The 13,601-nt window shown below is 45.0% G+C and overlaps 1 protein-coding gene across 1 annotated transcript in view; it reads left to right on the top strand.

Moving 5' to 3' along the window:
- Positions 1-13,339, top strand: part of CIMIP2B (ciliary microtubule inner protein 2B) — a 64,285-nt gene extending 50,946 nt beyond the window's left edge. Inside the window, exon 6 of the mRNA XM_069212025.1 lies at positions 12,708-13,339. Coding sequence (XP_069068126.1) covers positions 12,708-12,805 — 98 coding nt within the window. The 3' untranslated portion in view covers positions 12,806-13,339. The remainder of the gene's footprint in view (positions 1-12,707) is intronic.
- Positions 13,340-13,601: the final 262 nt, after the last annotated feature.

Here is a 13,601-nt window from a genome sequence, read left to right on the forward strand (position 1 = left end):
GGGTCATGTTTCCATCATGGTCCAGTGGCAGCAGCAATGGCAGGTCTTGTCCAGTCTGGTGCAGTCAAAAACGGAAGTGAAAACAGGAAAAAAGTTAGGATTTACCTCACTTCCCTTCCAATCCACCAACTCAGGTGTGGAGGTTTCCCTGCCACAGTTGCCTTAAGGGTAAGGCACATCGTACCTTCCAAGGTGAGAACGGTGGCCAACATCTGATTAGGGCGGGAGGACCTTAGAGACGGCGGATGGGTTTTCCATCCAAAAAGTGGCTGCAGGACTGTTACCGCCAAGATCTAAATCAGGCCCTCAATCTCTGTCTGTAAAACTGATGGCAAACAATTCCATTGTAGAGTCCAATCACTACATTCAGGGAGAGATATAGGGGGTTATTCCAACTTTGGAGGAGGTGGTAATCCGTCCCAAATGTGACGGATTTACCACCAGACGTATTACGAGTTCCATAGGATATAATGGACTCGTAATACGGCTGGTGGTATATCCGTCACTTTACCGTCACTTTTGGGACGGATTACCACTTCCTCCAAAGTTGGAATAACCCCCTTAGTCCAGTTTTGAGGTCTCTGTCCCGCTGAAGATCAACAGTCACATTGAGGTGTCTAGTCATCTCCATCAGGAAGAAACAATCATGGCATTGAAGACACTCTCTACACAACTGATGACCAACAGTTAGAGCGTGGTGTTCCAGAATATAGATATAGAGAAATAATCAGTGTTGCGATCAATCTCTAACTGAAGATTGACATCATACCCTGGTGTCCAATCACTATCTACAGAGAGAGACATTGTCTACATGACCCCGCTCGCCAAGATCGTCAGTCACCACGGGCTGAGCATCGTCTCATACACCAATGACACACAGCTAATTCTCTCCTTCACCGACGAACCATCGACAGCCAAAAGCACCTTTCACAACAGAATGAAGGAAGTCGCTGACTAGTTGAAAGACAGCTGCCTCAAGCTGAACTCAGATAAGATGGAGATCCTCATCCTGGGCCCCACCCCCACTGACTGAGATGACTCCTGGTGGCCCACTGCTCTCAGAACTGCACCATCACCCGAACGACCACGCACGCAACCTCAGCATCATTCTCGACTCCTCGCTGTCTATGGCCCCCCAGGTCAACGCATCTCATCCTCGTGCTTCCACACTTTCCGCCTTCTCTGAAAGATTTTCAAGTGGATCCCCATAGATGCAAGAAGAACAGTCACCCACGCACTCGTCCGCAGTAAACTCGACTACGCAATGCACTCTATGCCGGCATCAACAGGAAACTTCAAACAAGACTCCAGAGAATACAGAACGCCACAGCCAGACTCATCCTGGACATCCCCTGCCACAGCCACATCTCCGCCCACCTGAGAGACCTGCACTGGCTCATCATCAACAAATGTATCACTTTCAAACTCCTGACACACGCTTACAAGGTCCCTCACAACATCGGACCTGCCTACCTCAACCACCACCTTTCCTTCCACTCACCACCAAGGCAACTTCACTCTGCTGAACTGGCCCTCGCCACCATCCCTAGCATCTGGAAGAACACGGCTGGAGAAAGATCCTTCTCCTACCTCGTCGCGCAGACCTGGAACACGCTGCCGCTTCACCTCCGGCAGTCCCCCTCGCTGGCTCAGTTCAGGAAGGACCTCAAGACTTGGCTCTTCGACTGACCCACCTCCCCCATCAGCGCCTTGAGACCTCCCAAGTGATAAGTAGCGCTCTACAAATGATTGATTGATTAACATTACCAGAACATTCACATTTCTCTCTGTCGAATGGAAGGGCAACAGTCACATCCTTTTGTCCACTCACTACCTGCGTGTGGGTCATGTTGGGAGCAGACAGAGCACATAGTTATACATATTAATGCATTTTGGCCCGTATTTATACTTTTTTGCGCCGCATTTGCGTCGTTTTTTGACGCAAAAACGGCGCAAACTTGCAAAATACCATTGTATTTTGTAGGTTTGCGCCGTTTTGCGTCAAAAAGCGGCGCAAATGCGGCGCAAAAAAAAGTATAAATACGGGCCTTTATGTTTCATCCAGCAAGGCTCCTTGCAGGTTAGTATAATATGAGGTGCTGTTTACTTTAAGAACAGTAGATGCCGCTGTTGTCCAAAACATCGAATAATCAACGCCGGAGATTCACCTTACACTCTTTGGGCCAGATGTAGCAAAGGTTTTTCCCCATTCTGTGTCTATGGGAAAAAGTGTTTGTACATATGGCCCTTTGATCGTTAAAACTAAAAGATATGATGGAAGCCACATGATAAAGAACTAAAATAGAAAACATCATTAATCATTTGAAAATGTTTCACACAATTTAAATAAAAAATGTTACACCTCTTGTACTGGGAAAGGGATTTTAACCAGTGCTTTAAATGGAAAAATAGAAGTGCAGGTACTCTGTGCTAGAGTGCCTGCTTGTTTCTGAGAAGTGCCGGTACTCTCAAATTCAAAGTATTACGTTTTTCTTGAGATATGCCGGTACTCTTCCTCTCAAAATAAAAAAGTGCCGGTACCCAGTACCGGAGAGTACCGGCCCATTTAAAGCACTGTTTTTAACTTTACAATGATATTGACGATGTAACTCGATTCCTTTATCTAAATTATGAAGAACGTGCTGTGCCGGCGTAAAGTGCTTGAACACTTCGTTACGGGTAGTAAGCGCTATATAAATGTAAGTACAAGACAACACAAAGTAACTTGAAAAGGAATTACGGAATTAATGTATTCAGGACTCGGTTAAAGTGTTTAAAAAAGTAGGGGGACTGTGAGCGTAAGAATAATGAGAAAGTGGGGTGCGTGGGGGAGGGGGACAGTTAGTGCTGGAATCGGGCACCTAGCTAAAATGAACAAAAGTTGTCTATCGCTGTTCTTCCTTCTCAGTGCAGGAAACTTTCTCCTTTCTATTTCATCCTGGGACAACTCAAGGTGGCATTAACCATGCAGGGACGTTTTTTTTTAAAATAAAAAGTATGAGAGGATTAGAAAAACTTGGGCACATCGTTCCCATCAGATCCCGTACACTTCGACCTCTGAATGTCTGTGCATTAGTTTTACAGTAATGATTGTAGAACTTTGCAAGAATCAGGGGCCATATATACAAACACATTTTCCCATAGACACAGAATGGGCAAAACTGCTTGCTACATCTGGCCCCAGAGGGCCAGATTTACAAGGGCCTATTGCCTTCTTATGCCACATTAGTGTCATTTTTGTAATGCTAATGTGGCTCAAGGAGGCAGTTTTCACTGCGCCATATTTGCAAAGTGGCACAATGCGTGTATTGCGCCACTTTGTAACCCCTTACGCCACATTATGCCTGCGTCAGGCATAATGTATGCAAGGTGGGGCGTTCCGACATTAGGAGGCCCGCAAAAATGGCACATTGAAATCTACAAGATTTTACTGCGCCGTTTTTTGGCATAATTTTTTAACGCCTCCTCAGAGCAGGCGTTAAAATGACGCACCCATGGAAATCAATGGGCCTCCTTGCACACTGATACACTAGCGTCAACATTTTTGACGCTAGTGTAGCAAAGCTCCACAATAGCATCAACAAATTTGACGCTATTGTTTTAACGATCGCCATGGTGGGCCATATTATAAATACGGTGCACACATGGTGCCGTTAGGTGGGGCAAGGGCGAAGCATGAAAAGTGGTGCATCAGTACTGATGCACCCCTTTTTTGTAAATGTGGCCCAAAGTTTCTTAAGAAAATGTATGTATGGTGCAGCCTAGTTCCGAGTCAGGTGAATAAATGTAAACCATATGAAAAAACTGACCTTTGAGGGAGGACCATGAACACCACAGTAGTGTGAAGGATAACGAAAGCGTTGTCCTTGCCCGACCTGTCAGTGCCGTTCTTTGATTTTCCATTGCTTTGCCAATGCTTGTTTCCTTTGTTGGTGCTAGTGTTTGATGGATACAGGTTGTGGGTAGAGCATATGGCTGATCACCCACTGACATCACTCATAAATAATCAGAAGTAGGGCAGCCCACACCAATGAGCAAGACACACCATGACAGCCAACCAATCAGGGAAGGTGTCATAAAGAAATGGCGCAGGGTTTAGGGACATGCTCATCGTGAAACAATTATACACCAGTACACAGAGTAAAGTGTAAAAGGCCTTTTAATTAGGACACAATTGCATATAATTGAAACATATTAACATTGTTATAATAACATTAAACAACACTTTAAATGTAAATCCCCACCATTCTCCCTTGACCCTTAGCTTTCACTCCCACTCATTCCTTTACACCTTTCACTCGATCACCCCTTTCATTCTCAATCTCTTTCTCACTTCCTTTCTCCAAACATCCTGTGTGTCACTCCGCATCTCCCCCGGCACCCACCCATCTAGGAATCAACTTGCATTCCCTCACATACCTCTCACAACACCTTGACCTTCACCTACCTCTCCTGTGCATCTGAGCCCAATCCCATCCCAATCGTGCAGCCACTGTTGCTGCTCCTTCTTCAAGGCCATGCACAAACCTGCCCGCAGCTGAGATGCTGTGACCCTGGCCCCATCCTCATGGCAAAAAAACATCCTTGTGCCTGCACCCTGGCCATCTTATTAACCTGCTCCATTCTCTCACTGGACACGCATCATCACAACCACCCTCCCGCATCCATACCCATTTGTCTCTGCCAGCATGATCCATCTTGGATTTTCTCAGCCAGGTCTCCACTTGCCTCTGCTCCAAACATATCTCTTCATGCCGTACCCCAGATTCATGCCCCGTTCTGAACAATTGGGACATCCTAAATGCACCCAAAAACATCCAAACCATGCACAACTTGAACAAAGCCACCTCATATTTATCAATCAAGCACTTGGGCTATTGTGTGAGAATCCCCATGAGCCATTTGAACATGATTGCTTCTGTCAAACCCCTTCCTTTAGCGCCCATCGCCCTGCCCAAACCTTTCAAAATCCTCCCACAACGTCATCCTTCGCAGGATCAAACCCCCACTACAACTTCCCATAAAAAGACACACCTGCCAAATTGCCCACTATTGTCATAGGCGACAAACTTTTAACAACTAGGAACATAACAAAATGTAATGTTCGACCTTCCGTGTAACTCTGCTTCTGACTCAGCGGCCTGCCCAGATGCCCTTCAAAGTTCTCAAATTAATTCCAGGCCAGGCGAAAACTCCTCCTGGTAGACTTTGTTAAAGGTAGCTCCACCAGCGTAATGACTCCGCCCGCTCGCCCAAATTTCTGCAGGAAAGGGAGTCTGGACCTTCTCTGCTCCCGGTGTAAGGCTGTGGAATTGGTGCAACTATGACTGAGACAAGAAATCAGCTATGGAGTTGTTCACCCCAGGAACATGCTTAGCCTTAAGGACAATGTTCAACTGTAAACATAAGAGCATGAAGCAATGCAACAGACAGAGAACCCTCAAATCCCTCTCCCTCTGTCTCTTCAGCAGCTCCAACATGGTCATATTGTCCACATTAAACATTACTGTCCTGTTTGCCAGCTCACCTCCCCAGACAGCCAACGCCACCAAAAGGGGGAAAAACTCCAGAAAAGCTATGCTCAGGCCCCACTGAAACCAGTGTGGCGGCCACTGCTCCTCACACCATCTCCCATCCTGGAGAAGGCCAAATCCCAAAGCCCCTGCTGCATCAGAAAAAATGTGGACCTCCCAGACTGTGTCCTCTCCCCAAAACAGCATAGACATGCCATTTAAGTCATCCAAAAAGGAACACTATTCACCGCCATGGAAATCCTCACCTGATGATGCGGTAAAACAGCTCCAGACATGGCCATGCCCAATCTTCTGCAAAAAGTCCACCCTCTCCACACTACCCTGCATGCAAAATTCAGGAGACCAAACAACTGCAATACTTTCCTCAACTCAAGTCGCCATACGCCAATGACCTCCTCCAAAAAACTCTAAATCTCCTGAACTTTCGCTCAAGGCAGTCTCCCTCCCATGTTCACTGTGTCAACTTCAATGCCCAAGAATGTCAATACTTTGCTAGGGCCTTCTGTTTTCTCTGTTCCAAAGGAACACCCATCTCAGCTGCCATAGCCTCGAATTGCCTGAGATCCCTCTAGAAATCCTCAGACCCCTCTTTGCCAAGAAAAATGAAATTGTCCAGAGAATGTAGCACCAATCAGTGTCCCTTCCATTTAATGAAGAACCACTGCAGAAAAGTGCTGAATGTTGCGAACAAAGCCCAAGAAATAGCACATCCCATGGGAAAAACTCAGTCCACATAAATGGTGCCCCCAAATTACATGCCCAGAAGTGGAAAGTATTCTAGATGTATCAGCAGCAGCCGAAAAGCTGACCTAATGTCACTTCGCCAATTCCACTCCACAACCGCATCCCAGATCAACCTGATTGCATCATCCATTGAGGCTTACTCCACCTTTGTGTCTTCAGCCACAATAAGCTCGTTCACAGAAGCACCTTCTGGCCACAACAGATGGTGAATCAGTCGGGATTCACTCTCCGTCTTTTTGGGCACCACCCCCAGCGGGGATATTATCAGGTTCTCCAGAGGCCAGTCATAGAAAGGGCCTGCAATTCTGCCATCCACAAGCTCTTCCTGTAGCTTGGCTACCAGTGCCTCTGGTGCAGACGTGGCCGACCGCAAATTGTCAGCCCACCTCTGTCCCCTGGGACCTTGATAGCCAACTCAAAAACTCTCCCGAAAACCCCATTCCAATCTCAACGCTGACTCTTCGTCTAGGTATTGTGACAGCCATGGCAATAAGATCCCAAGCTTAGTTGCTGCACGTGCCCTTTGCTCCAGAATAAACTTGCTGCCCCCTCCCTTTAGATGCCCTCCATTGTTCTGAGGGGCTGGCCAACGTAAATCGCTGTGTGACTGGATGCTTCCCCCACACTCTGAACAGTCATGTTTGAACCTATAGGGATGTGTAGAGCAGGATTCTTTGTTGAAGTTCCAGCAGGCCCCTGCATTGTTACCTGTTGATCGAGATAGAGTACCCACCCCTTGCTGAGTGGTACAGGGGTGTAAGGGCTTTTGAGTGATCGGAAGGCTACTTGCTGTATGAGTCGAGGCTGTAAATTACGAGGTCGACATCCACTGCATCCAGAGTCAACATGACCCCAAGGTTTTTCCAGGCTCACACCCTGGCCCTGAACTCTTCATCATAACTGAGCAAAGCATAACTCCCAAAATGCATTTGTATTTTCCTTATAATGTCCATGTACTTAAATAATTCAAGGGCTCTGTCCGCATATTTCTCACAATATATGCTAGCGTATATCAAGAACGATGAAGTTCAGTTCTCCATATTAATGGGAACCCATGAGCCCCACACCAGCTCCCACTCCTCCTCTTTTGATCTCTTTAGCTTCAATATACCTATGTAAAAGTTAAAAAACATCCACTCATTCATGCTTCCATGCACAGTTCTTTGTCTTATCCGATAGATGAGTGGCATTGCCAAGCCGATGTAGGGCATACGTTTTTGCCCCCCACTCTCCTTGTTATCTTTTGCCTTAACATCTTTTCCTTTCCCAGAGTCTGTCTGTACTCCTGTGTCCTCAGACCCTTTACCGCTAGATGAGTCACTATCCTTCTTACCTCCTTTTGCAAATTTAAAATTTGCAGCAGCATCCTCAGTCATCCGTTCCCACACTCCCACGGATTTAGATACTTTTTTGTTTTGGTAAACCCACCACTCGGTGTATCCCCGTCAGCCCACCATTCTTTCTTACTTGACAGTGCTGGACCAGGGTCTGGTTTGTCTCTGCATTGTCTATTGCAAGCATCCTTCCTCTGACCAGTGAGGCCTCCATTGCCCGCTCTTGACTTCTGAAAAACACCAACTGCCTTCTCCGTTGCCACACCTTTCCTGGCATCCTGCACCACAGGCATGCTCACATCGTCCTCATCACACAGTGTACCTTCCTCCCACTCATCACTCGCCTCATCCTAATCCAGCTGCAATTCACCTCCCTCTGTGTGCCCGACATGCATGACACAATCTGAACTCTTGCCCCCATGTGCCATAGACCCAGATGTGTCCCCCATCGGGGGTGATTCAGCTCGGACGTTGTGGTATTTCCCCTTGGTGTAGGGAGGGTCAACATAGACCCCCCTATACCTTCGGGCCAACATCTGGGGGCTCTCATGCACCACGTTGGTACTTCCTGTTGTCTGTCAGCCTCACCTGGTGGCCTTGTCATTCTTTCCACCGCCTGGCTGCAGCAATCAACCACTGCACCACTGGATGCTTGAGCCGCATGAGCTCCTGCTTCCTCATAACTCTGTGAACCTCCTTCTAGTACTTATGTCCAATGTCCCCTGCTAGTGTGAGTATGTGACCTTGGCCTCACCTCTCCTGTTCCCACTGTAATCCAGGGTCCCCCCAGCCTCTTTTAGTGTCTCGCCGTGTATATGCCCAGGCCACGCCGCCGCAATCCCCTTCATTACAGGCAGGCTGCTGTTTAACGTGGCCTGCCTGTCAGGTGCAGGGAGGCTCTGATGCTTCCCGCCACCTTCTTTGCTTCCATTGCTGCTGGCAACAAGCTCTGGCCTCTCCCCGCCCCACCCCGCTTACCAGATGCCTTGACTCTTGGCGGGGAACAGGCCGCGATCTCGGCTGCGACATGGCGTGATGCCGTGCACGGCAGCCGACACATCCCCATTCAAGCATCTTCCAGGAGTCTGGCCCGAAGAAGGTCAGCGCGGCCCACAGTGCCCAGTTTGCGCAAAGCATTTCGCACAGCCTCTGTCTGCAATATTTCTGCCATAAATGCAGCCTCGTTGCCACCCGCAGTGCTCACTCCGTTAAAGATGCCGCAGCCAGTGACAAACTTTGACCCCAAACTCGATGGTGCCATGTTGAGTCAGGAAGTGGTTGGTCTCACCTCTCCTGGCTCTTTATAACCCCCCCGAACCCTGCCCCTGCCCACCAAACAACCTATCCTGTCCTTGGCTGACCCCTGTTGCACGAAGACTCCCAGGGGAAGACTAGGCTGCACCCTTTACTTCCCGTGGGATCCCTCATTGGTCCTCTGCATCAGGATGCTGCATTGGGGATTCTGGGGATGGTGGTACTGATGCTAGTGTGTCCTCTGCCGGGTCTCTCTGTACCTGGTGGGCTTCCAGTGAGTCCTGAAAATGCTGCATTCAGCTCTTGCAACAATAAAGTTCCCATGCACAGGTAAATGCAATGACAGCGTAGGTTTTTCCAAGGAAACCAGTGCTGACACCTTCACTTCTGTCTTGCTCTCGTCCTGTATCGTTGCATCCTGTACCTGTGTGACAGTAATGTCGTCACACCTGCTGTCTGTGCTCAAGGAGCAGTTATTCACACATTGATTTGTTTCTTGTTATATGAGGGCATATTATTGTTTCTTCTATAACTCTGGTGGTCACAACTCAGCTGGACTTCTAAAGTTACTGAACACAAAAACGACATATATAGTAGTAAATTACTCCAGCTGGAACCTGAAGTAAGTCCAGTGGAACACATGACCAACCACTAGAACTTCAATACATATCATCCCATAAGAATTAATGCTAAAATAAATTAATTCAATTCATATGTACACATTTTTAATGTTAAAATAATCCGATACATATCTTTATATATATGTATAGTAAATATTTAATGCTAAAATATTTTAATTATCATTTTGCTTTAACTGTAACTTTATTTGTTTTTATAATTAAATCCATTTAAATTATTTTATACTTTTTTTGATACATATCAAGTAAATGTAAACATTTTACTTTAGATGGTTTTTTTTAAAGTAAATCTTTAAAAATATAATTGTAATTTAATTTAACATATTTAAATGAATTAAATAATGTATTCAAAATTAAGTTTACTAAATTTACTAAAGACTGCAAAAATATATTTACATCTGTAGATTTACACAAGTGCAAAATGATCTTTTAAATAGGCCTCACTATCATCATGATATTGCTTATATGTAAAAGGCCCCTTTAATGATAGCCAGGCACATTTGTCAGGGAGTTTGGCAAAGTTAAAACAGAAAGTAAACCACAAACCCTAAGGCCGAGTTCAGAGCAGAATTCAGAGATACTATGCCAAGCATTAAACACTTTCATTACCATAAAAATGTACAAAATAAAATTTAGAAATAATGACAGAATTGTTTGTGGCCTTCAAGGATACAAATTCTTAAGCCGAAGATCATCTGAAGATAAGGATTGTAGGACTTTTCACCAAAGGAATTGTGCCCAAGCACACCACACACTGATGTCCTTCCTTGCCTCTGCTATTACTCTTTTATACCCTTTGTTTCCTTTGCCACCAGCTTGGGAACTCTTGGGTTCTGGAGGGAAGAACAGCAGCACAGAAAGCCATAATTATCTTCCGTGACCCCCTCTCATGTTCTTTCCAGCCTGCGTGTTTCTTCTCCATTTTTATTTGAATTGGGGTTGTTTCCCATCTTGTATCCGCTGTGATACTTTGTCTAGACTTGTCTGCATCACTGTGTTGGCTCGTCCCATACTGTTCCAGGGTCTCAGGACCTTTTTGGGATTTGAAGCATGATCTTCAGTGGTCCACCTCAGTTCTCAGAGCTTGGTGCCACAAGGTCACACTTTCATACTTTGCAATAATTAATTACCCTTTGACTTGAGGGGTGCTGTCAGGCAGCCTTGTCTTATTTAACAGTAAAGTGAAGCCGTTTTACCTCACAATTAGTACTGTGGCGGTACTCCAAATTTTAGTAATGTCAAACTGCCCCAGTGGACACAATGGTTTTAGTACTTTGAGGTTTGGAAGAAAGACCATTCAATCTAGTTAAATGCCAAGACACAGATCATAGGGTTTGGTGGATAGAGATGTCTCACTGCAAAGTCCCATCATTTGTTTTGTAAAGATGTCACCCTGAATATAAGATAAAAGTTCAGAGGTGTTAAGTGACTACCACGTCATTGCCTATGTTGCTTCTGCAGAATTTAATGCATTTTTAATTAGCTGGGTATATGTGTTTGTTCAGATGTGTTAAGTAAAATACATCATTATTTGCTCCCCCTATGCCTCACTGAAGGCTAGGGAGATGCAGTGGCATACCCGGTGATACAAAGCTAGGACCATGTCATATATTTGTGTTGAGACTCAGCTCAGTTCTCTAATGATCACTAGTTTGAAAACAGAAGAGCGTGGTTCACAACTTCTTACAAGTTATACTGGGGTGGCCTATCCTTAAATGCTGTTTCCAAACATTTGTAAGAGACATGGATGTCTGTCTAAGTCTGATATAAAGATGATAATGCTTTTTTAGACTTCCTTTGCAAGCTGTCCCCAAAGACACATTTATAATTTTCAGCCCAGACAGCCCAAGTCTGAGACTCAAGTGCTCTCTTGTTTAGACCACAATGTTCCATCAGTGTGTTTCAAAAACATCATGAGTCCTTCCCCTGCTAAACCCTGTGTTAGCATCTGCAGACATTCATAATCAGCACCAAGAGGTGGACGTTTCTGCTACTCTGTATCAAGATCCGGTTCATATTACAGATGAAGATATTGGCAAAATTATCAATCTGTCCTGAATGATTGGACTAAAGAGACTGGTAACACAAGTAACTGCTTATTGAAAGGTCTATGAAAAAGGAAGTTCTCACAAGTGGGTGCCACCACTCCAGGCTGGGTATACTTTATTCACCTGTTTAATTCTCTAGCAAAATAAGAGGGACCTTGTCCTCCCTGAGACCTGGCGTTCTGATTCCAAAACTTCATCTTACAAATCGCATACATTGTGGTCCAACAGGAGATCAAGGAAACCACCATACAGTGGGTTTCATTTGTAGGTAAAACTAAGTATGATCAGATCAGGAGGGAGTTTTCTTTGGTGTAAGAAATATAGGTGACTTGGAGAAGAGTTTACCCCGCGTGGTAAATCAGCCTGACTTAGGGCCAACTTAAATTGCAGAGGACGTCTTTACTCCATTCCGTCACTCTGATGCACCACATGTCCTCCGAATTTGGCAGCTCAGCAGACATCTCCCTTTAAATTGGCAGTAACCAGCATCGCACTAGTTCTTGCCAGTGAATTAAAAGTTTGACAGACAGCTCTGTGAACATAACGGTACCGTCTGTAAAAAAATGTTAACCAGTTTTTTTTATTTTTTTAAAAATCCCAAAGCAAAATTTTGTTTTTTGAAAATAAAAAAACTAGTGACCTCCACACCGTGGGAGTTGTACTTTTATCTGCCATTTAAAGCAGACTTTACCTGGTGTAATGGACAGTGATAACTGGCCCTTTGACCACTCACTCTAAATAGGGCGGGTGAATGGTCAAATGGCCAAACCACTTACTGCCCTTACTCAGCCATCGGGGTGTATGTCAGCGGCAGACACAGAGAAGTCTCTGTTGGTGGCATACTGTAGCTCTGCCTCACTCCAAATGAGGCCACCGTTGCAATGGAGTACCCTCCTGCCAAACTCTAAATCAGGGCCTAAGTACCTTACGGCTGATTTCTATAGTGTGGTAAGACCTCTGATGGCAGATGCTGTCATGTAATAGTCGATGTTTTGTTAACGAGGATCTTTCAAGAGGTAACAAAAGTGTATTTTGCCTACTAATAAACAAAGTTAGGACCTTACTTTTGGAAGACCATGTATTCATCAAATATTGGTAGTAGCTTCTATTCCATTTTGCACAAATAGTCTGATGATTTCCATTTTTTGCCCACAGGTTACAAGTACCAGTTTGGCAAGACTTACGGCCACCTTACTCAGGATGCTCTGGGCTTGAGCACACTTGAGAAACAAATCCTGGACTCAACATCCTAAGCGAGTTTTGACATTGCATGAAGTTAAAAAATGTTAACAATCTATTTTTAAATACACAAGCACACCCATTTTGAGTATCAGAATAAAATGGAATTATGAAGTAGCAAATATTATTTAATAGTTTTAATAGTCCATACGATGGATATAATTTTGAAATCTTTGGGACTGTAATGGTGTCTTTATGCACAAAATGCAGCTTGCACCTCACTTCCTGTTCTGCTGCTGTCTGTGCTGTTCCTTAGTCTATAACAGAGATAGCTCTGTTGAGAGAAGCATCCTCTGCTGTCACCCCAAGGACATGTAGGCTATGGAGGGAGACTGGATTTTCTGCTATAAGAAGAGATGGAGCTCTCACAAGAACCTACCTCAAAGAGCAGTTCTTTTCACCGCTCTTTCAAGGAGCTATCAGTGGTGCAGTGCAGAATAGCATTAAATAATTCACCTCCAGATCTTATTTTCCATGTTTGTGATGTGCAACTTTATGATTTCACTGTTCTAATTGAAAAAGACTTGAAATAAAAATGTTTGCTTCAACTGTCTTGTCTACATTTTTGATCCTCTTTCATGCTTTTCCTTTCTCCCTGAGTGATGCAGATCGTCAGACAGTCATGCAGGGCCAGCCGAACCAAACCTCATTTGATGTATCTTCACTCTGACCATCCAGTGTACTTGCTCATTCAGTTCTAAGGTGGTGGGACATATCATATGATATACATAATTTATAATTGTCTGATGACCAGCATTGGTTTCCAGGAGCACCAACTCATTCAGTGGTCGTAATCTTGAATATTCTTGG

The sequence above is a fragment of the Pleurodeles waltl genome, chromosome 1_1 (genome assembly GCF_031143425.1).
Source record: "Pleurodeles waltl isolate 20211129_DDA chromosome 1_1, aPleWal1.hap1.20221129, whole genome shotgun sequence".
NCBI lineage: Eukaryota > Metazoa > Chordata > Amphibia > Caudata > Salamandridae > Pleurodeles > Pleurodeles waltl.